Source organism: Anguilla rostrata, chromosome 3 (genome assembly GCF_018555375.3).
Source record: "Anguilla rostrata isolate EN2019 chromosome 3, ASM1855537v3, whole genome shotgun sequence".
NCBI classification, from domain to species: Eukaryota; Metazoa; Chordata; class Actinopteri; order Anguilliformes; family Anguillidae; genus Anguilla; species Anguilla rostrata.
The window spans coordinates 10,222,020-10,249,014 of NC_057935.1; the positions used below are offsets into that span (position 1 = coordinate 10,222,020).

Sequence of the window (26,995 nt, forward strand, 5' to 3'; positions counted from 1 at the left end):
TATCGGTGGCTTGACTTCTGTTTGATCATCAATAAAACGCCCAAATAACAAATGACTAGTCTATTTCTGTTGTCTGTAAATACTTCAAAGGATCTCATGAAATTTGGTAAATTAAAATCAAATACTCAAAGAAATTAAGTCGGGCGGACTCGTATTTCCAGAACTAAGGACAAATATATACAAGATTTGCAGGCAAAAGGGATCGCTGAGACTATACTCAATGACTCAGACTGTTCGTTACACGGCAAGTTACAGAAAGCTGTATTTTTGAAAAGGCAAATAAATATGTCAGCGTTATATACAATTGATAAACATCATTCTTACCTTCTCGCTATTGGGAAGAGTTTGGTTCCGTTTAAACGTGTCCGCTCCATTGATGCTGATCAACTCTGCATCCGCAGGCGGAAACGATGCGGGGAAAACTACAACGTCACTCTTCAGCGTGTCTGAGCTAAAACACACGTCATATTGCTGAGTAGATTTGGAGTAAGACCAGCTCCCGTCAGGGTGTGTGGTTATCACTGGGGCGCTATATGAACTCAATCCGCCGTCCGTCCTGTGACATTTTACAGCTACTAAACTAATTATACTTAACAAAAATATAAGTGAAATCGAGATAATGGCAATCAGCAAATACAGATTTAAATCCGAGAAACTCTCCTCCTTGGTTGGTAACTGTCTAAAGGATGTTTGTATTTCACCTGCACTTTCAACAACAACAACATCTATAGACACGGTCGCTGAGAGGGAAGGTTCTCCGTGATCAGAAATCAAAATCACCAACGGATGAGTCTTCAAGTCATTGTCACTCATTCGCCTCTTTGTCCTTATTTCCCCGGTGCTGCTTCCGATTCGGAAGAGGCTGCTTCCCTTGGGTTCCGCAATGTGATAAGAAAGCAGCGCGTTGTAACCAGAGTCTGCGTCTACAGCCCTGATCTTGGCCACAAAGTATCCCGCTTCAGCAGAATAGGGAATGTTTTCAGTGTTAACTGAGCCCTGGTCAGAATAGGGCGGGAGAACCGCAGGACTGTTGTCGTTCTCATCCAAGATAAAAACGTTCACAACCACATTGCTGCTTAGTGGAGGAACACCAGAGTCTGTAGCCTGAACTTGAAACTGGAACGATTTCGTGTCTTCAAAGTTAAAGGTTTTCAAGCTGTATATTTCCCCAGTAATAGAGTTCATTTTGAAAGTAGACGACGTGGCGGCACCCTTTGCCGAAGTCTCCAATAAAGAATAAGAAACTTTCGCATTTTCGTTTAAATCAGGATCAAAGGAAGATACAGTGTAAATTACAGATCCCACTTGGACATTTTCTTTCACATACACGTTATCCAAGGGTACCGGAAAGCGTGGCGCGTTGTCGTTTACATCGGAAATACTCACAGTGATAACGCTGGTGCTGGAGAGAGGCGGAGTCCCCTCATCAGTAGCTGTTATGGTGACATTGTATTGTGGAGCGCTCTCTCTGTCCAGTGGGCCGTCAACTACCAAAGAGTAATAGTTCTTATAGTTCGTTTGCAGTTTAAAGGGGAATTCCTTGGAACTGTAACAATTCACCATTCCGTTTTTACCACCATCTGCATCAAGAACGGAAACAAGAGCAATCGTAGTCCCTAGTTTTGTGTCTTCTTTCACGTTATTCAAGAGAGACGTCACTGTTATTTCAGGAGCGTTATCATTGACATCCATCACATCAATCAACAATTTAGAGTGAGCGACCATGGGCGACTGAGCTCGGTCACTAGCTTGAGTGTGAATTTCAAACGCGTTATTTTGTTCGAAATCGATCACTCCCTTCACTGTAACTGTCCCCGTATGTGAATCGATTGTGAACATATCTAGGATATGTCCTTGCTGAAGCTTACTAAAGGAGTACACGACTTCACCATTTAAATCTGCGTCTGAATCTGTTGCATTGAGAGTTATTATTGATGTTCCTGGTGGTGTATTTTCAAAGATACGAACTTTATACAGAGAACTGCTGAAAACTGGAGGGTTGTCGTTAATGTCCAAGACATTCACAATAATCTGCATGGTGCCAGATCGCGGCGGATTTCCTCCGTCTACAGCAGTCACTAGGAGCTGAATCACAGACTGTTTCTCTCGATCTAAAGCCTTCTGCAGCACCATCTCAGCAGCTACACTCTCTCCTTTGTGCAAATCCAGAGAGAAGTGTTCATTTTGACTCAGTTTATATGTGTTTACAGCATTTTTCCCGACATCCGCATCATACGCCCCAAGTAAAGGAAAGCGCACACCGGGCAAGGTGATTTCGGTAATATTTACATGCTGTGATTTTTCTCGGAAAGACGGAGAATTATCATTCACATCCATGATATTAATTTCCACACGATAAAGCCTCAGAGGATTATTAATAACAGCTTCGACACTAACCACACATTTGAGGGCATTCGGGCAGAGCTCCTCTCTGTCAATTCTTTCATTCACATACAAAATGCCCGTCTTTAAATTCACCTCGAAATATTTCTTCTGGGAACCAGCGGCAATCTGAAATGCGCGTGACTCAAGTTCATGTACATTCAGATTTAAATCCTTGGCGATATTTCCCACAAAGGTCCCTGGATTTACCTCTTCTGAAACTGAATAAGAGAGTTGCCCATAAACCGCCTCCCAACCACACAGCAGCAGCAGGACCAGTCGATACTTCACCATAGATCCCAGTATGTCCGAAAAATACATTGTTCCGACAATTTTGGTAACAGCATAGATCCAATGGAGCGTTTTCCAGTCCAAAGCCACGCACACCGAAATATCCAAATTTATTCCGCGATAAAACGAGCAAATACTCAGGCCTGCTACCCAATCTTCACGTCGTCCGAATCTGTAACAAAGCCCTGTGTAATCAGCTCTTCCTTTGAAACTAGGAGGAGCCCAGACACAACGTAAATAATATTTCACTTTGTGGGACAACAGAGACACCGTGTGGATAAACCATGAACTTAAAGCGCTCTCCTGAATAAACAATTATTTTTGCAACATGGCTAAAATCATGTTGTTAAACAGAAAGAAATAAAAAAAAGTTGTGTTTCATCACACATAGCATCACACGCACACATCGAAGCAACCATAAAAACCACGAGAGAAAATGCATCAAACTCACGACACAGTGACATATTAAACCCATGTATCAACAATGCATAGGGGCATTTTAAATCAAGAATTACATTAAACTTGTTTTAAAAATCCTAAATAAAGCTAACTGAATACAAGACATAGACTGTTATCTTCGAAGCCAGAAAGGATTACGAAGTTCCATGCACTAACACATTTCAGCAGTATGCCATACCGTGTTTAAATAACAGACAGTAGGCTAATCATTCAATCATGAAATTATTTCGAGTAACGAGTAGTTTACCCTTCTTTTTTGCAATGTTTCTTTTCTTTCTGGAATTTTTAACATTGCTTTTTATCAACGTAATGTGTTGTACAGCAATGTTTACACCTTTTAATTATTGTCATTATTAATAATAATATGAATATAATAGTATTATTTGTTTCCGTGGCTTGACTTCTCCTTGATCACCAATAAAACGCCCAAAAAACAAATAACCATGACTAGTCTATTTCTTTTTTTGTCTGTAAATACTTGAGGATGTCATGAAATTTGGTAAATTAAAATCAAATACTCAAACAAAGTAAGTCGTATTTCCAGGACCAAGGACAGATATATACAAGATTTGCAGGAAAAACGGATCGCCTGAGACTATACTCAATGACTCAGACTGAGCGTTACACGGCAAGTTACAGAAAGCTGTATTTTTGAAAAGACAAATAAATAATATATAAGTCAGCTTTATATACAACTGATAAACCCCATTCTTACCTTCTCGCTATTGGGAAGAGTTTGGTTCCGTTTAAACGTGTCCGCTCCATTGATGCTGATCAATTCGGCATCCACAGGCGGAAAAGATGCGGGGAAAACTACAACGTCACTCTTCAGCGTGTCTGAGCTAAAACACACGTCATATTGCTGAGTAGATTTGGAGTAAGACCAGCTCCCGTCAGGGTGTGTGGTTATCACTGGGGCGCTATATGAACTCAATCCGCCGTCCGTCCTGTGGCATTTTATAGCTATTAAACTAATTATACTTAACAAAAATATAATTGAAATCGAGATAATGGCAATCAGCAAATACAGATTTAAATCCGAGAAACTCTCCTCCTTGGCTGGTAACTGTCTAAAGGATGTTTGTATTTCACCTGCACTTTCAACAACAACAACATCTATAGACACAGTCGCTGAGAGGGAAGGTTCTCCGTGATCAGAAATCAAAATCACCAATGGATGAGTCTTCAAGTCATTGTCACTCATTCGCCTCTTTGTCCTTATTTCCCCGGTGCTGCTTCCGATTCGGAAGAGGCTGCTTCCCTTGGGTTCCGCAATGTGATAAGAAAGCAGCGCGTTGTAACCAGAGTCTGCGTCTACAGCCCTGATCTTGGCCACAAAGTATCCCGCTTCAGCAGAATAGGGAATGTTCTCAGTATTAACGGAGCCCCGGTCAGAATAGGGCGGAAGAACCGCCGGACTGTTGTCGTTCTCATCCAAGATAAAAACGTTCACATCCACGTTGCTGCTTAGTGGAGGAACACCAGAGTCTGTAGCCTGAACTTGAAACTGGAACGATTTCGTGTCTTCATAGTTAAAGGTTTTCAAGCTGTATATTTCCCCAGTAATGGAGTTCATTTTGAAAGTAGACGACGTGGCGGCACCCTTTGCCGAAGTCTCCAATAAAGAATAAGAAACTTTCGCATTTTCGTTTAAATCAGGATCAAAGGCAAATGCAGTGTAAATTACAGATCCCACTTGGATATTTTCTTTCACATACACGTTATTCAAGGGTACCGGAAAGCGTGGCGCGTTGTCGTTTACATCGGAAATACTCACAGTGATAACGCTGGTGCTGGAGAGGGGCGGAGTCCCCTCATCAGTAGCTGTTATGGTGACATTGTATTGTGGAGCGCTCTCTCTGTCCAGTGGGCCGTCAACTACCAAAGAGTAATAGTTCTTATAGTTCGTTTGCAGTTTAAAGGGGAATTCCTTGGAACTGTAACAATTCACCATTCCGTTTTTACCACCATCTGCATCAAGAACGGAAACAAGAGCAATCGTAGTCCCTAGTTTTGTGTCTTCTTTCACGTTATTCAAGAGAGACGTCACTGTTATTTCAGGAGCGTTATCATTGACATCCATCACTTCAATCAACAATTTAGAGTGAGCCGCCATAGGTGGCTGAGCTCCGTCACTAGCTAGAGTGTGAATTTCAAACGCGTTATTTTGTTCAAAATCTATCACTCCCTTCACTGTAACTGTCCCCGTATGGGAATCTATTGTGAACATATCTAAGATATGGACTTGCTCAAGCTTACTAAAGGAGTACGCGATTTCACCATTTGAACCTGCGTCTAAATCCGTTGCATTTAAAGTTATTATTGATGTTCCCGGTGGTGTGTTTTCAAAGATACTAACTTTATACAGAGAACTGCTGAAAACTGGAGTGTTGTCGTTAATGTCCAAGACATTCACAATAACCTGCATGGTGCCAGACCTCGGCGGATTTGCCCCGTCTACAGCAGTCAGTAGGAGCTGAATCACAGACTGTTTCTCTCGATCTAAAGCCTTCTGCAGCACCAACTCTGCAGATACAGTCTCTCGTTTGTGCAAATCCAAAGAGAAGTGTTCATTCTGACTCAGCTTATACGTGTTTACAGAATTTTTCCCTACATCCGCATCGTAGGCCACAAGTAAAGGAAATCGTAGTCCAGGTAAGGTATTTTCAGTTATATTGACGTATTGTAGTTTTACTCGAAATGCGGGAGCATTATCGTTGACGTCCACAATATTAACTTCCACACGATAAAGTCCCAGAGGATTGTTAATAACAGCTTCTACATTAACCACACATTTGAGGGCGTTAGGACAAAGCTCCTCTCTGTCAATTCTGTCATTAACATACAAAATACCCGTCTTTAAATTCACCTCGAAATATTTCTTCTTGGAACCGGCGACAATCTTAAATGTACGTGATTCCAGTTCAAGTACATTCAGATTTAAATCTTTGGCAAGATTTCCCACAAAGGTTCCCGGGTTTACCTCCTCGGAAACTGAATACGAGAGCTGTCCAGAAGCCGATTCCCAACCACACAACAGGAGCAGGACCAGAAGATACGTCACCAAAGACTCTTTTCTCTCTGAAAAATACATGTTCCGCTAACCTTGGCAGCAACATAAATCCAATGAGGCGTTTAAAATTCCAAAATCACTGATACAAATACATAAATTTACTCCGCAAATAACGGAAGAATCCTGAAGTCTGCAACCCAGCTCTTGGCGTACTGCGAGTCCGTGTAACAAAGCCCTGTGTAATCGCAACCCGTTACCAAACAAGGAGGAGCCCAGATACCAAGAGGAGAATATTTTACTTTGTGGGTCAACAGAGACATCATGTGGACGCATCATAGAACTTCCACCACTGGAATGGATAAACAACTATTTATGTAAACTGGCCAACATTAAGTTGTCAAAATAATAATAATAATAATATTTATTTAGTCGTACAACTCATTTTTTATATTCTAAAAATAAAATGAGCTCTCACCAAATATATCGGTAAAATAGCCACGGCTTTAGCTTTCATTTCTCGTGTCAGAATGATCAACGTGAAACAGAATTCCTGTTTTCTTTTGTGTAATCAACAACTACAAAACACCAGTACTGCATTCTATGACGATAAAGATGAAAGGAAAATACAAAGAGAATTAAACTAATGACACCTCGCCATGTAATAAGCCTGATCTGCATCTGCCTTGCGCAGAGGCACAGCGAGAAATGCGTAATTTCAAATGAAGAATTACATTTGTCAAAAAAGTCCCAAAATAACGCAGGGATTAAAAAACGGAAGACAATATTGGTATTGGTAGGTTCCACTAACACCTACGAGCAGCAAGTCTCACTGTCTGCATCACACGCATACAGTATAAATTTGGATCCTACAGTGTCACCATTAAACTTAATTGTTTTTATTTTCCTTCCTAAAGATTGTTCTGCATATAAGAATTTTGCTTTCCCACATAGGCCTAAATATACAGAAAACGATAGCAAAATAATGTTTTGCTATTTTAGCAATTGCAGCAAAGAGTAGGAGTGAGATTTCAGGACCATGGGCAGTGAGAGTTCAGGACCAAGGGCAGTTCTACACAGAACTGCATGCTTAGGTGGATCTCTTAGTCAGTCCAAAGACTGTAGGCTACGCTGCAACAGTTAGAATGTTGTATCATACAAGGACAATAATATAATCTATAATTCAAACTTTTGTGAAAACTGGTTCTTACCTTCTCGCTGTTGGGGAGAGTTTGGTTCCGTTTCAACGTGTCTACTCCGTTAATGCTGATCAGCTCCGCGTCCGTTGGCGGAAAGGGTGCAGGGAAAACCATAACGTCACTCTTGAGTGTGTCTGAGCTAAAACACACGTCATACTGCTGAGTAGATTTGGAGTAAGACCAGCTCCCGTCAGGATGAGTGGTGATCACAGGAGCGCTGTACTTGCTCAAACCGCCGTCCGTCCTGTGGCATTTCACCGCTATTAAACTAATTAGACTTAACAGAAATATAACTGAAATCGAGATAATGGCAATCAGCAAATACAGATTTAAATTTGAAAATCTGTCCTCCCTTTTTGGCATCTGTCGAATAGATGTCTCTACTTCATCAGTACTTTCAACGACCACAACATCAATCGACACAGTCGCTGAGAGGGAAGGTTCTCCGTTGTCAGAAATCAAAATCACCAATGGATGAGTCTTCAAGTCATTGTCACTCATTCGCCTTTTTGTCCTTATTTCCCCGGTGCTGCTTCCGATTCGGAAGAGACTGCTTCCCTTGGGTTCCGTGATGTGATAAGAGAGCAGCGCATTGTAACCAGAGTCTGCGTCTACAGCCCTGATCTTGGCCACAAAGTATCCCGCTTCAGCAGAATAGGGAATGTTTTCAGTATTAACGGAGCCCCGGTCAGAATAAGGTGGAAGAACCCCAGGGCTGTTGTCATTCTCATCCAAGATAAAAACGTTCACAGTCACGTTGCTGCTTAGTGGAGGAACACCAGAGTCTGTGGCCTGAATTTGAAACTGGAACGTTTTCAGTTCTTCATAGTTAAAAGATTGTAGGCTAAGTATCTCACCGGTTAAAGAGTTCACATTTAAGACTGAGGACATGCGGACACCGTTGATAGTTATCGGAAATACTGAATAGGTTATCTGTGCGTTTTCTTTCAAATCGGGATCAAACGCAGAGACGGTGTATATGACTGACCCCACGGGGTTATTCTCCCTTAAATATACCTGCGTATCGGGGTTTGGGAACTGCGGGGCGTTGTCGTTCACGTCAGAAACCTGCACTAGAATTACTCGCTTGCTTGACAATGGAGGGCTTCCTTCGTCCTTGGCCATAACTGTAAGATTGTACTCTGAAACTTTCTCTCGGTCCAGAGTCCCGTCCAGGATTAAAGAATAATAGTTCTGGAAAGACGACTGGAGTTTGAAGGGACTCTCCCCCTCGAGTTTACAGTTGACCACGCCGTTCTTTCCTCCGTCCGCATCTGACACAGTCATCAGTGCGATAACTGTGCCCTTACTGGCGCTCTCTTCCACTGGGCTCAGAAGTGACGTCACAGTTACCTCGGGAGGACTGTCGTTTACATCGAGCACTTCCACCAGCAATTTGCAATGCCCAGTCAAAGGCACTGGACCTCGGTCGGTGGCTTGAATACGAATTTCAAAGGCAGCATACTTCTCAAAATCAACATTTCCTTTCACTTTAACGTCCCCTGTGTGTACGTCTATTTCAAACGTATCTATGATGTTCTGGGGACTACGGCTACTGAACGAGTAAAGCACTTCACCATTGAAGCCTTCATCCAGGTCTGTCGCCAGTAGACGGGTTATAACGGTCCCAACAGACGTATTTTCAGGTATGGATACTTTATAAACGGATTTGTTAAAAACTGGCGTATTGTCGTTTGCATCTAAAACGTGAACGTCGATAGCTAAGGTCCCTGATCTTGGAGGAGAGCCTCCATCGACAGCAGCGACCGTTAGGTGGAGGAGGGGAGTTTTCTCTCGATCCAGAGTTTTTTGTAACACAAGCTCTGCAGATACAGATTTATCGCTTTGTGTTTGTACGTCCAAAGTGAAAAATTCGTTCGAGCTTAATTTGTATGTTTTTATTGAATTTATGCCAACATCCGCATCATATGCACTCTCTAACGGGAATCGAGTCCCGGCCGACACAGCAAGTTCAGAAATGTTGAACTGAATAGAAGGAACAGGAAAAACTGGTGGATTATCATTAATATCGATTACAGTGATTCTCACCCGGTAAAGCTGCAGAGGGTTGTTCACTATGGCCTCTAAATTCACAAAGCAGGAGTGCGCATCCGGGCATAGCTCTTCTCTGTCAATTCTTTCCTTAACAAACAGAAGGCCCGTATCCAAATTTACCCCAAAATACTGCTTATTCGACCCCGAAACAATCTTAAACCCACGAGCGTCCAACTCTCTAGCGCTAAGACCGATATCTTTGGCTATATTTCCAACAGAAGAGCCCGTTTTTACCTCCTCCGAAACACTGTATATGATCTGTCCCGAAACCAGTTCTCCGAGACAAGACAGAAATATGAACACAAAATAAGCATCCGAATATATCTGGTCCGAAACAAACATCATGGCTGGAACATTTGCATTTACTCCAACACATCCAGTTTACTCCAACGTTCCACTTAAATGGCTTTTTACTCACTAAAAAGATCAAACCAGTTCACTGGTAAATCCTTGTCCAAGAGCAAAAGATAATCCTTGTGGAAAAATACACATCGTGGTTAAAATAAATCCACAGCAAGTACAAATAACTCTGAAGGAGACACCTGTTTTAAAATTCAGTTTTCTCTTTCCGATGCATTGTACAATGTTCGCAGAAGCACGCGCGATTCGAAGACTAAAAGGAAGGATAGCTTGCAAAAACTAAATATAAACTGAAGGGAGGGGCAAATTCAATGTCTTTGTCTCACGGTGTCTCGTGGAACAAGAGCGACACGTAGTGACTATGTCCAAAACTGCACCAAGAGTCAAATTCATCACGAAGGCAGGTGTTTGCTTGCACCCTCGAAATTCCACGTTATAAACAGGCCAGTTACTTGAAAACTACGATACAATAATACGTATAATTATACAATAACACGTATAATTTCAAATTAAAAAATTAAACTCAAATTAAAACCGTGTAGATATTCAACCATTGTTGTCCTTCAGAAGTGAATAATTTCTCAAAGGACCAAAGTCAAAGACAATTCTGGTGGGTGAACAAATGGAAAGCAAAGGGAAGAATCGGCATACAGGTGTTACTGAAAAAGGGGGCGGGAGGGGCTTTACAGGTGTTCCTGAAAGGGGGGATTGGCGGAGGGATCTGACCCGAGAGGCCAGTGCTGCTGAAACAGGCCTGGAAATAAAGACCACGTGTGGATGGCAGACAGTTCTGCTGTTAAATGAATTCAGACAGCCCATTTAAGTAATCAATGCAAGGATAAACAGTGCCTATTAAATATGACAGACAAATCTCACAGCCCCAGCAAGCCAGCAGTTATCTTGTAGCTGAAGGTCGCTGTTTGAGGTGGGCTGTAAACAGCACTCTCAGCATCTGCTTTTATAGCTTCCCAACGAACACAGACACGAACGGACATCTGCATGCGAAATATCAGACAAATACAGCGTGGTTCATTGAGCTGTGTACACTGTGACTTTCAGCATGTAAGTAGTTGTGTGTCAAAGGCCTCCCTTGCCCAAAAAAACACACAAAGCATGTTCAGTTAGCCATGCACGCTCAATGAATTTTCCCTACAGAACTGTGCTGCTATACGCACGCAATCTACTCATAAGCTAAAAGATCTGAAGCTAAAGTCTATCCTAGCATGCATTGACCAAGAGAGTTCATCACACAAAACACACAATTATTAAATATTATACTGAAGGTATGAATAAGTTAGGATATTAATAGAACAGTATTATGCAGTATAAAAGCACAATTTCCATTAAAAATCACAAATTCAGATATGAATGCAAAGGTCTTTATTAGTTATTAACAGCTGAATATCAGATAACATGCAGCAACAGTTTAAAACGTGAATCAGTCAATTAAACACAATGAAACACCAGTACATTCTGTGAATTAATGCGTATGTGATCATTTTAACTAGCCTCTCAAGCAATCAGGATAAGAATGGCTGCAAATTATATCCTATTTTCAGAGCATCCTTTCAGTCTGAGAAACGTGAGATTGCAGACACTTGTTCTATCCCGTGCTGGAAAGGACACACCGTCAGAAACCAGCGTTGCGAATTTATTCTCAGAGGGTGAGGAGGGTTTTTTTCTACTTCAGTAAAGCCACTTATGCACTGGTGTGACAGACCTGAATCACCTCTGATACAGCATCGGTGCAGGGCTAAAGCATGCAGGCGGTGCAAGAGGAGCTGACAAGATCCCTCTGTCCACACAGTGCAGGTAGACATCAGAATAAAACAGCTTTCCTTTTAGAGGTTCCTATTCCTAGCTAGTTGGCATCAACGTCCTCTAACAGCCAATAATACAACCACGACTGTCTGTACAGACAGGCCAGGCCCCCCCATTTCATCAGAATAAATGAGCATGAAAAACTGCTCCTCGACCATTGGAGGACAATCATCTGCAGTGCCTCTCTTCAGTGGAAGAGTCAAATCCCACCAGCAACACCCCTCCCCTCACTCCCTGCCAAAATGTCCTCTGTCCTGTCACGGCTGTTATGAGCTCAGTTAAGACAAAAAAAGGGGCTCTTCTGTCATTCAAAGCACAGGCCTCAAACTAACACTAAAAACTAACAGGCGCTTAGGGGATAACCACACTCGAGCGTGGGAAACGGGGCTAATGATGCCGCAGAGTGGAACGGTTACAGGTAAGAGCGGTGATGAGCCAGAGCGTTTTCAGGGATAATCCCAGCAGCGCCGCAGAGACGCAGGGCTGCCAGTCCAAGGTTGGTGGGGGGGGTGTGGGGGGGGACGACTAGGGCTGCGCAGCGCGTGAATTGGCTCTTTGCTCTCAAGCCAGCAGACCCACAGTGACAGAGCCTTAAACATCACAAACCCACACCCGTCCCCCCCTTCACCCCCCCTCTCGCCTACAACCAGGGCTGGCCTTTCCCAGAAGGAAAGGACACTCAGAGTCTCTGTGCGTTTGAGACGGCCATTGATGGCTGAAATATGCCCCCGCATCAGTGAGAGTTCTCTGGCACTGAAGCATTCAAACAAAATACACATCTGGTTTTACAGCATGACTACATCGATGGGAAATGGATTACGCTATGAAGAGAAGACCATATCTCTTACTAGGAAAATTAGCCACACATCCCTGCCATTCCAATGACATAATTTCACAATTCACTGGCACTGCAATCACTAAAGTATACATGGGCTGCTTTTTGAGATGTCCTTCGTGCACAATTCTGATTGCTACAACCATGGTGAAACTGCAGTAAACATGGTCTTGTGAATTTGTGCACATTCACACATATGACTGGAGTAAGAAAAGGCCTACTTGAATTTTAGAACAAAGTTCTTTAAATCCAAATTGTACTAACCCCTGAGCTCACTGTAGGTCAGTTCTTATGACATAAATGTGGTTAGGACTGTTGGAAACGGACTGACTTTTACATGTTTTTCCCAGTCAAACATGTTGGTTTTTGATTAACACAGATGTGATGAAGGATATTTTTAGATATTTAGAGGAGTTTCTGAAGCCCTGCTTGACTTCACAAAGCATTTAAGGGCATTCGGGGGTTTGTGGTCCAAAGCAAGAAAATGCCCCGTGAAGTAACTCCGAACAGCTTGAACATCAACGTAATGTCTCCAGGTGTTGTACAAATCCAAAACAAAGAAAAGGATCATGTTTATATTCCACAAAATTCTGGATTGTTCAAACAGCCAATACAAACACATTTCAGTAAAAGCTTTGAGTGTTTCCTTCCAACATGCAACCTTTCTTGCCTACATTCATCCTTATATATATATATATATATGAGAGAGAGAGAGAGAGAGAGAGCAAGAGGGGAGAGGGAGAGAGAGTGATTAATTTCAAAGTCTGGCAACAATCCAGCAACTGTTTAATCATTCATTTTTAAATCTGCACTGAACCATCCCAATTACTGTACTAAGCAGGACAGGAGCCACTGCAGATGAAACTGAGGAGTGAAACCGGGAGTAATCTGTATAAATCAGTGGGAGATCTGCACATTACAGGAAAAAACACCATTCCTTAAAGCCCTTCCTTTAAACCGGTGACTTGGGGCAGTTGCACGCAGGTGGCGTATGCTGAATTTAAATGAGCACAGACTGCGTGCGTGTGGAAGCCTCACAGTATTAATCCCAAACCTATAAATACTTTTACCTAATTAGTAAAATGTCTTGACGACAATGGAGGCCTTCTTGGTGAGAACTGCGGAAGGTTGTGCAACAGCATGACTTCATTGCTCCAGGAACAAACAGAGTGGGTGGGAGATTATACACTGATAAGAAGCCTGCCAGGGATAGCAGGAAAGTAATAATAATGATATCTCATTCACTGGCTGCTGATTCTTATTCACTGTGATTCACAGGCTGCCACTGATGTCATCATCTCAACAGGAGCCCATTCTGCACAGGAGTGTGTGCACCACTTTTTACAAGCACACATCACACTGACCACCAAGTGGTTTCTCTCTGACCACAACAAACACACGCACACATGCATGCACATCAAGGGCACATTCTGTGAAATAACCTATTGTGAAACGGCAAACAGAAAACCCAAGTATGTATCGCAGCTAAAACCACTTTTTTTTTTTTTATGTTACAACAAAGTCAAAAAGCACTCTGTGTGTCCCATAGCAGCTGCAAGCACAAAAATGTCTCTGCACCACATTTCAGAAGAGATCACAGAGCTCCTTCTGTTGTGCTGGACAGGACTCAAAGGGGCCCTGTGTAGCGTTGCACCCGAAGGGGGCACAGACACCACGCTGGAGCAGGCTAACCGCCACGCTGGACAGACACTCTGCACTGCAAACGCTAACAGACTGCAGGCACACCGCCGTTTCCCAGTCACCCGCAGCTCCTCCATTCACTGACCAGTTAAGACGCCATTCACAGATTCACAGGGATGCTTCCACACATCAGCCGTCAGCTACTGGATGACTCACAGAAAATGCCCCAGCCGTGAATGGTGGGCGGTGAGAAGAGTGAAGGCACATTCCTTCGCCCACGGTGCAGGAAACAATTAAAAGGGATATCAGAGATCTGCTAGAAGAGTCAGAACCACTATGAGTCAGTTATTCTTAGCTACTGTCAGCAATGCCACTCCATATCAATCTGTCCCCTGCATGCAGGGCCACTGCCGATCTGCTGATATTTGGGTAAAGGGTGCTAATGATCTGCTCTTGGGATGTAGGGCACTGTCAGAAAGCCCTATGGGACCAGTTTTATACAACACAGCATTCAATCAAAGATCTCACCAGTCGGGTGCCAACAAGTGACACACGATTAACCCATATGTAGCTAAATGCATTGACCACTCAATGACCACAACAATGACACAAGCGATTGACACAAGGCAAAATCAGGGAAACAGAATTGATCGATTCTGCCAGACAAAATAAGTGGTCTCAATCATGCTAATGCAAACTCTGTTATTAACCACATCTAAATAGATAGCAGGTGATCAATATTAAATATGATATTTGAAAAAGCATAGACCTACAATTGGCAACATACAGCAATAACACAGGCAGAATACTGATGCATTTGACATGAGACTAATTCAGAGTTTATCTGTCACTAGAACACAGAATGTTCTCCAAATCACTCACAAATTTCCAAAGGATGCAAAAATGAAGCCATGACTTTAATAGAATGTATTTCTGTACAGTTGCCAACTGCCAAACCATACTGCTCCACAGTGTTGTCAGGTAATCAGAGAAGGTGTTTGCCTGCCTCCCATCTAATGGAGGCTATATTTTGGTATGCTATGATACAGCCGCTAGTCATACAGCAGCACCACAGCACAGCAGCAGCAATAAGAGGATTTATTTTAATCGCATTAAAAGCTCTACAACAACATGATCCCTCTTTACCTTCTGTGGGGACTTCACTTGTCACAGTGTAATGTAAAATAATTTAAACTAAGTTCTGTCACACAGTAACACCAAGGGACTTCTAAAGTTACCCTTGCCCAGGGTAAAACAGCAGTTTCTGACAAATGCAAGATACATTACACAAAAAAAACAACCGCTCTTTTTACTAACATTTGTGCCAGAAAAACATCCCTTAATTTGTTCTCATGTATGAATGTTATAATTTTGTGCACCTGATCCATCAATCCTATACGTGAAATTACATACATTATCTAATTGGCTGAGGGTCCCATTGAGTGAAAAGAAAACTTTATCAAGAGGCATAAATGTTGGAAAAATGGTTGGAGTTGGAGAACAAGTGTATCAGAATTAACATGTATGTATTATGTATTTGATTGTCTGATAATAAAAACGGCAGCCAATTAAATTTTCATGGAATTCAAAGTTTAGCACCATTGTAATACAAAAGCACCCCCAAAAATGAATGATGGGGGCAAAATCACCCTGGATAGTGACAGAATGTCCTACCCTGATCTCTGGGATAACTCAAGTGGCACTGAACCCACAACACTCTGATGTCAAAGCAGAAAGGATTAATGGAGTAAAGTGCATCTGCATGTAAGAGCTGAAACATGCACAGGGATATACTACAGCTACGCCTTCACATGGGTGCGACACAGTGAATTATTCACTGTCGCTGTCAGGTCTGGTAAGATGGGAGAAGAACTCCACAACTGTGGCAGAGGAGAATAACTGAGAAAAGCTACCACAGTTAGAAAGGGAGAAAGGGGGGAGGGAGGGAGGGAGGGAAGGGAGGGGAGAGAGAGAGAGAGAGAGAGAGAGAGAGAGAGAGAGAGAGGAGAGGAAGAGGGAGAGATGTAGGTGCATACATTGACTCAAAATCAACCTCCTAGGTTGACGTTTTCTGCCCTTAATTGGAACTGACATATTCATATTTATAATCGGTTATCCTAGCAAGTGCCACAGCTAATTAATATCCTGTTGTCGCTCGATGCAGGGAATATAACAACAGTCGTTCCCATCACTTGCTTGGGCAGGGAGCTACTGTCTGCCACTCATTTTACTCCACAGGAAATCATACATGAATTTGGGCTTCTAAAGCATATTTTGCACACGCCCACCCATCTCTCTCTTTCTCTCTCTCTCTCACACACACACACACACACACACACACACACACACACACACACACACACACACACACACACACACACACGCACATGCATATCACATGATTGTTGCTATAGCTGCTCATTAATATAAAGCTGACATGTGCGCCATGGATTTTAAACGTCACAGGTTCAATTCCCGGGTAGGACAGAGCTGTTGTACCCTTGAGCAAGGTACTTAACCTGTATTTCTTCAGTATATATCCAGCCATATAAATAGATACAATGTAAATGCTATGTAAAAAGTAATGCAGGTCACTCTGAATAAGACCGTCTGCTAAATGGTTGTAATGAATGAAAGAACTCCAGGGCAAGTTTCAGGTTACAAAAGTAACCTGAAATTCAACGATACAACAATTCAATGATAACAGACTTTGACGATCTAAATAATATATTCCAGTGTCCTTTGGTCTTGGTTACTTTCATGGTAAGAAGCCAGCGCAATTTAGTGTGACTATCCGTTTAGCTTTTTAAAAGTTGTTAATTTGACACTCACCTCCATGTCACTTCTTGCTCCTTCTCCTCATGTCAACATCCTCCTGTATGCTCTGTCTCATGCTCTCTTTACCCTAAACCCACCAGAGAAAACAGGACAGCGAGTCAAAAAACTGTTAATACATGCAAGTTGGCGGAAATGAGGATTAGGCAATTGTCATTGAATTCTGTCTTAATTTTCCATGTTTGCTCCTTTCTCACCTCCAAGACACCTGCTCCTTCTGCCCTGTCACCATCTTCCTCTACTCTCTCTCTCTCCCTCTCTTTGCCGTGCAACCACCAGAGCTAACAAGACAGTGAGTCAGGACACTAGTACCTACTGATACACATAAGGTGGCCAATATGGGTCTCCATATGAGGGTCAGACTAGTATAGCATTGTATCCTGCTCCACAGTGTTCACTTTCAATGTTACCACCCTCCTGTTTTCCCTCTCTTCCTCAATTCCCCCTCATAGCAAATGCAATTCCCCCCTCATAGGTATAATGGCATATAGCTCTCATGTGTACAGCTGTAGGTGGTATTATTTGCCACCACTTTTCCTATTACTCTCAAGTGGCCTCTTTGTGCTTTTACAAAGAAAAGCAGAATGTCTCTTGTATTCCTTTTCAAGATGGATGACACTGTGAGTGATATCAGTCTAATAAAATTGTTTCTATTTTCAAATCAAACAGCTAAAATAGTCCTATAGCAAATTGTAAACTCATTCAATAAATGTTAGCTAACTTTCTATTAGGCCTATTGCACACACAGGCACAAGCTTCCTTTATAGGAAGGTAGGTTCACGTGTATTCATGGTCTCAAACATTCGCACTGGAGATTCATAGGCTGCAGGAAATGGTTTTATCATTGAGTGTCAAATTCGCAAAGAACAGGAACCCAATTTCGATGCTAGTAAAAATTATCATTACTTACCAGTTTGGTTTATTTCAGAAGGGGGTCCACAACTAGCAGTCACAGAATTGCAAAATATAAATAAATACAACTATTGGGCAAAAATATTGTTGGGAACGATATACTTTATAATTGTGTGTGCGTGCGGTTGTGTTTGCGCGTGGGTGTCGTTGTGTTTTAGTCGGTTCCATTTCCTATCGTACATCCTACCTGACATCGCAAGCATCGTGTGTCGTAGGGCGATAACTTACTTTCACGTTTGATACCATTTTCACATACGGGCTCTTGATGGGTAGATTCGTGTCTGTTAAGATTCGTTGTCTTTGACCTAGTCCTTGCTGCCATAGGGGGTGGTGCCATATTCACTTGTTCTTCTTCACTTGTTGAATGTATCCTTGTTTCCCTCTCTCGTGGACTGATCGTCAGAGCCGTAGCGTACACAGGAACTGGTGAGGTAGAGGCGGGGCCAAACGGTTAAGCCTAGGAAGTGACGGGTAAACAGCTTCTACTGCGCATGTTTGAGGCCAAAAGCGCGGGCAGCCCATTGAATTCAATGTAGAAATCCAAGGTGATTTAGCAACCAAGGAAAACCTCATTGGTCCATTTTTTGTGATCATAAATTTCATTATGTGCTGCAGTTTCTGAAAAAATGTTATTTTGGTCCAGAAGTCTTGGTTAAATATTCATTAAAATGTGGATATTTTATTACATAATGCATATTTTTCAATCTGCTTTTCATATGAAACGTAACGGTCGTCAATCGAGTTTCAAAATACCATCGAATACGTTTTATTTTGCCTTGGAAAGTCTGATATTTCCCATTCACTTTAATAGGAGCATCAATGTTTTGCCCTCAACACGCACAGTAGGCCTACAGCCTTACTTCCGGAACTTCACAAGTTTAGGAGCTGAAGGCGGATTCTGTCTAGTTAATATGCATGTCTATGATCAGAGCTCCAGAGCCTGAAGTTAATTTATGCAGCATACCTACGGCCAAGTTAAGTCTGTTACGCTAGTGAACAGCGACCCCCTATGATCATTGGTGAATATAAACATTTGGATTTACAAAGGGGCACTCGTCCTCTTTGTCATTGAATAGGCAGGCTATTGACTGACATTTAACTGACTGTCTTATAAGGCTATTATGACGTATTGTGCTTCTATGACCAAACAGAAAAGCATTATGACGACTCGCGACACAATGCAGACAAACTGTCTTCAAACAGCGGGATTAATTTAGAAATTACATGAACTTCTCAAGAAAAGACCTTAAAAATTCCTGTCATTCAGAATGTACTCCAGTAAATTGTATGGCCTTACATTGTACGCTATCGTCTGCTATGGTGGGCCGTCAATAAATAGGCTACCACAGACCTATTTAGTTCAGATTGTGTGTGTGTGTGTGCGCGCGCGTGTAAATTACTGAAATATGTAAATATGTACAAATACTGTTATTACCTAATACCACAATCACTGAATCCAAAATTAGGTACATATTCCAGATTAGTCCATAACACATACTTTACGAAACGGGGGGAAAAGATTAGGCGACATTAGCAAACTTTTTTCTGGATATTCATATTCAGAATTACTTCCTCTTACAATCTGAAGACATGTTTTAAATTAGGCAGAATAATATTTAATTATTCGTAAGTTGATTTATATAGACCCATTGTGTATTTAAAAATAAAACGAACTGTTTTGCTAAGAAACGTAATATGTTTAATGACTTGTAATCTAATGTTATGCTATGCAATAGAGAGGTAAGAGTAATATTTAATATTTTAATGGTTTTTTCTTTTGCACGTCCAGATTCCTGTATTTTCTTGAATCCGGTGAGTTTAATTAATGCTTATGCTTATGGTGGGTGGTCGTTAAATTATTATACTTTTAATTTGAACAGCAAGGGTTTATTTTTGTTTTTACGCACCTCACAAATGCGTCCATGCGAAGCGGATGACCAAGCCCTCTGTCCCGGATGCAGAAGCCAGAACAGTACATCCAGCTCACAGCTGCTTGCACGTACCGTGAGCAGCACGTTTCCATGGTAACGGAACCCTGCGAGGCCGGTCTCTGCCCATCGTGCTGAATCTTCCATTCAGAGAGTCGCATGTGATACTGAGACGCTTGTGGAAATGGCGGAAACAAAAACGCCCATTTTTTCTAGTGCATGGTTCAGTGCGCCGCCGTAGCATAACCCGCCCCCGACGATGTTACTTATAATCACTTAGAACAATCACATTCTCATTCACGTATCATCTAACGTTAAATATACATAAATATGTGTATGAATATTCTCAATAAAATATTCGCATAGGCTGTTTTGTTTGTATAATGCTTGCTTATTCCCTTCATGGTTACTAGGTGAGGGAAAGCATGGTCTTGTCAGTCACTTTGGCTGGTGGAATCAGTTTACAGTACTACAGCATGGTGCAGTGCAGTACAGACACTATGATATGTCTGAATGCCCACCCCCTTCCCCCAAACCCACAGTCTACATTCTCTGTCTCTGTGCTCCCCTCCCTCTGAGCCATTGCCTGGGTCTGTGTGGGCATGAGGAAGTGGGTCACCAGCAGAGGCACAGATTCCTCCTTTAGCTCCTTTGAGTCGACCACAAAAATAGACAGGAGAGGCACTCACTTTAAGGCGTTTATTCACACGTCAGTATTTATAAGCAAAGCATATCAGTAATCAATAACAATAACACCAATTATGAAAAGAAAGCACAAGGGGCATCCCAGCCTGGTTCTGGCCGGCTGTTTTTCCCACACCTGTCTTTGCAGCCCAGCAGGGCCCTGCAGCAGATGCTGCAGAGAGCAGGAACAGGAAATCCATCAACAGCATCAACAGCACTTACCCAGCAGCCACATCATCAAACACTGATCCAATCATATCAAACATAGGGGCGATGTGGACATTACCCCATGGCACAAAACAGTGCTCCACCACTCGAAGGGCTATGCCTTTTTAAGGAGCAACTAAAATACATACAATCAGGTTTACATATTTAAAAAAATGTAAATACAAATGTATGCCAAGATAATAGGCACGTAATTTAGCCATATATATTAATAAAAGTACACAATATGTATATATACGTCTGTCAGACAGCACATATCATTCATATAATGGTAGGGGCTCCACGAGTGATTTTGGATATTCTGATATTCTGAAAAATTACAGCACAATTTTACAAAGCCCCCCCCCCCCACGTGGAACCCCCACCTAAGAGTAACAAATTCTCCAAAGGGGTAATCCATTTGGCCATTTACATCTCATATGTTTTCTGCATTGCTTTATAGATTAACTGAAATACTGCTGGATCTCAGGGTTAATGGTTTTACAGGCCAATGATAGTCATCTGTAAGCCTCTGATTTGGGGACTGTCACTCCCATTAAACCTGGGTATGGCTGGTGGTAACGCCCCCTGACTACCCTGTAAACGAGAGTGGTAGGGGTATGCGCACCTGTAGTTAGGGCAGGTGCTGGACAGAACAGCAATGAAAGTTACGACAAGTCAAACAGCAGTACGCACACTGCAAGGCTTGCCATTCAATAATTTAATGCACCAAAATATTTTGGGTGCGTTAAATTACTGAATGGGAGCCTTGCAATGTGCGGACTGCTGTTTGACTTATCGCAGAATTCACCCGATTAGCCTGTGATGTTGTGGAATAGATCACACAGCCGAGAGTCAACCAGCCAGTTTCTCACTTAGACACCAAGAGCGGGAGTGGTTCAGTTCTGTCTCAGAGCAAGCCCTTGATAACAGCTGGGAGGCCCGCAATTAAGAGGAACAGAAAGCCTGACCTGTCTCTTCACAGCTGGGGAGGGCATGCGTGTGAGAGGATCACATGGCTTCACTCAAGGCTGCTACTACTAGGGACCCCTCTTGCCACCTGTGTCTGCAGTTTAAATGTTTTCACGCATCAATTAGAAATGAAGATCTATAAAAATATCAATAAAGACAACACCCTCAATAATGGGGACTATTTTGGTTCATAATAAAGCATCAGTGTCCCATTTGTAAATATAAAAGGAAGGATTTTTATGCTTATAATAATTGTGCTTTAGATAAGAGGCATTTTGGCCCCTTTGTGTTTCACCACCATAGCAAATTCCAGCCGTGAATGTTGTTTTTTTATACACGCACACGCACACGCACACGCACACGCACACACATTTATTTGTTAATATATGAGAATATCACCAGGACCCTCTCCAGTGAAACGGTTCTGAATAGTAACCATGAAATGTTTATTGTGAGCCCGCCAGCTCTCCTGCTACTCTGATCCGGAGGGTCAGTCAGAAGCCAGGGCCCAGAAATTGCACAACACTTATCACATTCCTGTAAGGCTGCAGCAGCCTTCTAACTCCACTGCACTGCCAAAGAAACAGAGGACCAGCTTCATGCACGGCCTTAGAGAAGAATGTGGAGAGGGGTCACATATCTTTGTTCCATTTTGCAATCCACCATGTGTGCTGCCTCAGCAGAGATTAGCTGGACAGAACCACTCAGTCCCTTTACTGGGCCTCTCACTCCTCCTCCTCCTCCTCCCCCCATCCTTCAATCCCTTTTCCAGGCATGTAAAGGGCTTGCCCTGAGACAGAAAACAGCTCCTTATACCAACAAATACTCAAAAATAAGTACAGTTACAACGTGCCGAGTAGTCTGAAAAATCATCCTGAATCAACAGACAATAAACAAACAATATCAAACTGTATATAAAATGCAGAATGACCACACTTTGCACCACCGATATAATACTTCACACAAAGCACAGATCACAGTTCAAGCAAGAAAAATCAGCATTTAGAGTAAAAATGACGTTGTCTTCAGGTGTACATTTTTATAAAATAAACAATGTAAATATTAAAATTGGTCGGCATCAACTTCACTGCACAAATACACGTATTGTTTAGTTTCTGTTTCAAATTACACAATCATTTTAAACATTTAATACTATAATCAAACAACATATCTATAATACTTCATCAGTTTAAAGTTACTGGAATCAGGCACCCACAGTACTTGTTATTTGCTCTGGTTTTAAATGAAGTCCTGACCACTGAGTGCTAAACATGTTGACTCCCTGCAGTTTGAGTCTGTGTGTGTTTGTGTTAACGTGTTTTCCTGTGGCTGACCAAACCATCAGTGATCACAAGCCACCACTTGAAAACCTTCACACAGCACACAAAAGCTCACTGATATCAAGGAGCCGACATTTTATACTTACAGTTAATATTCACTCCGAAATACCTTTTAAAATGAGACTTATTTTGATGTGTTTATGTAAAAAAAGCATGCTACACTCAAACACTAACCACAATGAAAGTAAACCTACGGAGTAAGAAAAGCATTATTTCCCTTTTGTCCCGTTATGTTTTTAAATGCTTACGATGTTTTAGTCCCACGGAGGAAGAGCATGTTTTTGAGGAGAGCTGCAGTCTTAAAGAGGGTCACCTCCTCTTTGCTACATCCATCTCATTGACTGCATTAATCTTTCCACAGAAATGCTCACTGAGCAGGATAATTACGTTGGTATAATAATGCGCTATCCCCCCTTACTTTTCAATTTTAAAAGTTCATTCTGTTACTACAGCCATGCAAGGTCATGCGTGATCGATGTAGATGTCTCAGATGCCAGTCCATTACAAGTTTGCAGAGGGTTATGGGATATGAGATAATGGGAGAGGGGGGCTTATTCCTCTTTTAAGGTGGGGGAGGGGGGTTCAGTTGCAGGTGGTCACAGCTGATGGAGTCCTTCTGTTGCCTCTGGTGGGGAAAGGGGGGGGGGGGGCACAGAGGGGGGTGGGGTTGTGGGCTCAAGCAGAGCTGCCGCTAGTGGTGGATGCCTGTGAATAAAGAGAACAGAATCAGGATTGCTTCTGGGAGGGGGGGGGGTCTTTGGTTCAAACATCACAGTCATTTCACAGGGAAGAGGTGTCCCTGACCCAATACTCCCATCAGTCCAGACTTAAGACAGGCATGCAGAGGCAATCAGTGCAGAATAACCCCACCCCCAGCTGTCAGTCAAGTCAATAATCAGGCATGGCTACAGAAAGAATCACCATCGATAAACTGACATGCTTTAGGACTACATGGTGACAGGGTGGGAGAAGTGATGTCAGGTGATGCACTTTTATCCATCCCCCTGCACTGAGGAGGGAGGGCGAATCACACAACTCCATGTACCAGGAATCAAACAAATCGATAAACCAACAGGGACTGGATTACTGTGACTAAACTGTCCAATAGCAGTGCTGAAGGCAAACATTAGCGATCATGCACCTAACAAAGTGGGGATTTTTGTCTTCTGTGTGGATGCAGAGGTTACAAGGTGGGCGCGGTTCTGTGTTCTGCGCTGGTGCTCGTGTCTAGGACTCCAGGGAGAGAGCAGACAGGAGGGCAGCAGTCAAAGAGGGCCTACCTCAAATCTCGTCCCAATCTGGGCTACCATTTAAGTACCATTTAACCCGGGGCCTCTGCCAAACAAACCACACGTTATCATTATTACTCTGCAGCAGGGCAGCCAATACACCCCCTATTTATGTAACCTCCAAATAGCAGCACGGGCACTGCCCTTCGGTTCTGTGGAACTGAACTTGACTCCCCTGTGTGTGTGCCTGTGTATTTATGAGGGGAGAGGAACGTAGGTATATCAGCACAGGACAGTGGACAGTTTGTCCAGGCCATTTGTAGATGGACACTGGGACTACCGGGGGTCTCAGACGGACAGAAGTCCCCCAGACCTGGAAGTAATTAATCCCAGATTTCAGTTTGAAATTTGGACAAAAAAAAAACAGCACCAACGACCAAAACAAGACAGAAACAAAATACTCATTGCCGTCACATCATTCATGGCTCCTAAAGACTCAGATTCAGCATTACCTCCAGCTGTGGAAGGGGGTTCCTTTCATTTTGAGTACTTCAAACAGAAAAAGAAACAGGTATTTCAATGTTTATATATTTAACAGTGCACACAAAGGGAGCTTCCCTGATTTTCTGAAATTCCTCAGTGACACAGAAGTTCAGACATATAAAAAATCTCAATGGAATAAGTCATCTTAAAAGAGCACAAAACATTAGAGTCTATCCATAACATTGCAGGGATTAGCCAGAGTATCCAACAGACTAAAGGATTTAGCAACATAATGTGTAACAGTACAAGAGTTACCCACAGTTTCAGTAACATGACAGATTACCTACATCATTAACATTACAGAGGGTAACTACTGTATCAGGAATATTAAGTACACTATTAATAGCATTGCAAGGGGTTAGTTACAAAATTATTAACATGCCATGGGTTAGTTACAATATTAATAGCACTGCAGTGATTATTTACATTAAAAAAATGCATTTCAAGACCGCAGCAGGTGCCAGTGAAATACACTAATCAACGATCTTTTTGGTATGACCTTAGACAAGTCACAGTAACCCTGACAACAGACCAGTCCCGGCAGGACCTGAGTAATGAGCAAGGATCCAGGAAGGTTTAATATAAAGAGCACTATATCCTCTGACTATCTAACAATGAAGAACATCCCAAAAAAATCATTACTCTTAGCATAAGCATTGTTGTGTTTCGGAAAATACTGTGATAGCTTTAATTTAAGTAAGAATTATAAAAGAACAAAAAGTAAAACACTTGAATGGGTTCACCAAAAGTCAGCCCTGGAGGGAAGGAATTAAGTGTGAGGAACATAACTTCCAAGATATTCATAACCATGCTGCACACACACGCAAACACACACTCGCACGCACAAACGCACATGCACACACGGAAACACGCCCACAAACACATAAATGAATGCCCCTGTACGCACACACGCACACACACAGACAAAAGAAACGTAAACAACTCACACAACTAGGTTATAGGTATTACACACTTACCTTTCATCCCAAAGGTTTTTGAGTAATAACAGTATGCATTAAATATGAACATTCTATCTGATCAGTGATTTTTAGGCTAATTAAACAGGCCTACACTCTGTAGTGTGTTCTACACTAGAACGCTGAGTGAAAAGTAGCATTGTGGATTTGCCAAAAATTGAAAGTATTTTTTTCTAAAGTACTTTCAATTTGTTACAAATATGAGAAAATATACATACATTGTTACTAAGGTAGTTCATGCTTAAATGTAAACACTGGTTTTAAATTGGCTCATAAATGAATAAACCAAACCAGCAAAGGACATATATCATACCACTCAAAGGGACAGGGAATAAATACTGTATTTTTGGAGTCTGATATCTTTTTATCCATCCACTCATCTGTTTTTGAGAGGAAAAAATATGTGGCAATTGAACCATTAGCTGTTGAGTTCCATGATGTCAGGCCCAATGTTAGAAACACCAAAAATTATATAAATAGCTGCAGCGTGAAGGTGTGGAAAAATATGTTCTATTCAACACTATTAAAAAATAGTCTGTGATATCTGTTTAAAAAATGTATTACACGCAGGGGTTAAATTGGGGGTGGACGCGTCCACCCACCTTTGGTAAATAAATAAATTATTTTTTTTCGTATGCTCCAGTCCATGTGTTCCCCCTAGCCAGTTACTCGCTCAACCAATCAAAAATCCAAAAAAAAAAAAAAACTCAGGAGAAACAGTCGTTTATACAGACAGGCACAGAAAGAAAAATATCATTGATTGTCTTGATTGTTTGGAAGCGGACGCGGTAGGCAGTTTCATTAACATGAAATTTCATCTATGCAACATTTTAAAGAGAGATGAATAAACAGCCCCAACGAACAGCTATTATTAACGGCAACTTTGATTGCTTGAGCAAAGTCAGCAGGTTGCTGGTCAGCAGAGAGCTAGGATTGAATATTTCCCACATACATAAAGTTTTATTCAGCGGTGACTGGTGAGCTGAAAATCGGTGGGGCACAAAACTTTCATTTAAGCTAATCATTGATCTCATCCTGTTTTCATTAGTAATTTATTTATTTTTTTATTATCAAGCGTGCCAACGATCGGACTAATCAAATGGCAAGTAGCCTAACACACAGTGTCTTCATACCGTGTTAGGGGCATTAAATCATAAATTCAATTTATCTGTTAAAAATCAGTTTTAATCAACATGTAGTCTACACTTAACAAACAAGATACACCAGTCTGTTATCTACCGTGTTAGCTTTTAGAATAACCAGCAAAAACAAAACCTGCACTTCAATTTTGATTATTTTAGTGGGTAAAAAAATTCTC

At 41.9% G+C, this 26,995-nt stretch overlaps 3 protein-coding genes and 1 long non-coding RNA gene across 19 annotated transcripts in view; all 4 read right to left on the reverse strand.

Annotated features, from left to right (window-relative positions):
* Positions 1-10,247, reverse strand: part of LOC135250072 (protocadherin alpha-C2-like) — a 121,390-nt gene extending 111,143 nt beyond the window's left edge. The window contains exon 1 of one of the 2 annotated variants that reach the window (XM_064325964.1): positions 7,354-10,247. In XM_064325964.1, the coding sequence (XP_064182034.1) occupies positions 7,354-9,741 (2,388 nt within the window). In that variant the 5' untranslated portion in view covers positions 9,742-10,247. Of the gene's footprint in view, positions 1-324; positions 3,357-7,353 lie in introns of those variants that run through there. The other variant, XM_064325970.1, reaches the window with a different exon arrangement.
* Positions 3,368-7,067, reverse strand: LOC135250077 (protocadherin alpha-8-like). Its single transcript, XM_064325997.1, has one exon. The coding sequence runs from the start codon at positions 6,224-6,226 to the stop codon at positions 3,818-3,820; it is 2,409 nt and encodes an 802-aa protein (XP_064182067.1). The 5' UTR covers positions 6,227-7,067; the 3' UTR covers positions 3,368-3,817.
* A 1,854-nt stretch (positions 10,248-12,101) lies between the features above and the next one.
* Positions 12,102-19,822, reverse strand: LOC135250079 (uncharacterized). The gene is made up of 4 exons (XR_010328858.1): positions 19,708-19,822; positions 18,029-18,223; positions 16,886-16,958; positions 12,102-15,962 (listed from the first exon to the last, which is right to left on the reverse strand). It is a non-coding gene; the product is annotated as an uncharacterized LOC135250079 (long non-coding RNA).
* Positions 19,823-20,413: 591 nt separating this feature from the next.
* Positions 20,414-26,995, reverse strand: part of LOC135250075 (protocadherin alpha-C2-like) — a 42,260-nt gene continuing 35,678 nt past the window's right edge. For 9 of the 15 annotated variants that reach the window (XR_010328856.1, XR_010328855.1, XM_064325993.1 and 6 more), the window contains 2 exons: positions 24,670-24,706; positions 20,414-23,633 (listed from right to left, as the gene is read on the reverse strand). Coding sequence is in view for 12 of the 15 variants with exons in the window: in XM_064325993.1 (XP_064182063.1) it covers positions 24,695-24,706 (12 nt within the window). In the remaining 3 variants the exon portion in view is untranslated. The other 6 variants (XM_064325985.1, XM_064325986.1, XM_064325984.1 and 3 more) reach the window with 3 other exon arrangements.

What these genes read in the sequence shown, in the direction of transcription:
- LOC135250077 (XM_064325997.1), bottom strand. Translation starts at nt 6,226, where the DNA reads ATGTATTTTTCAGAGAGAAAAGAGTCTTTGGTGACGTATCTTCTGGTC.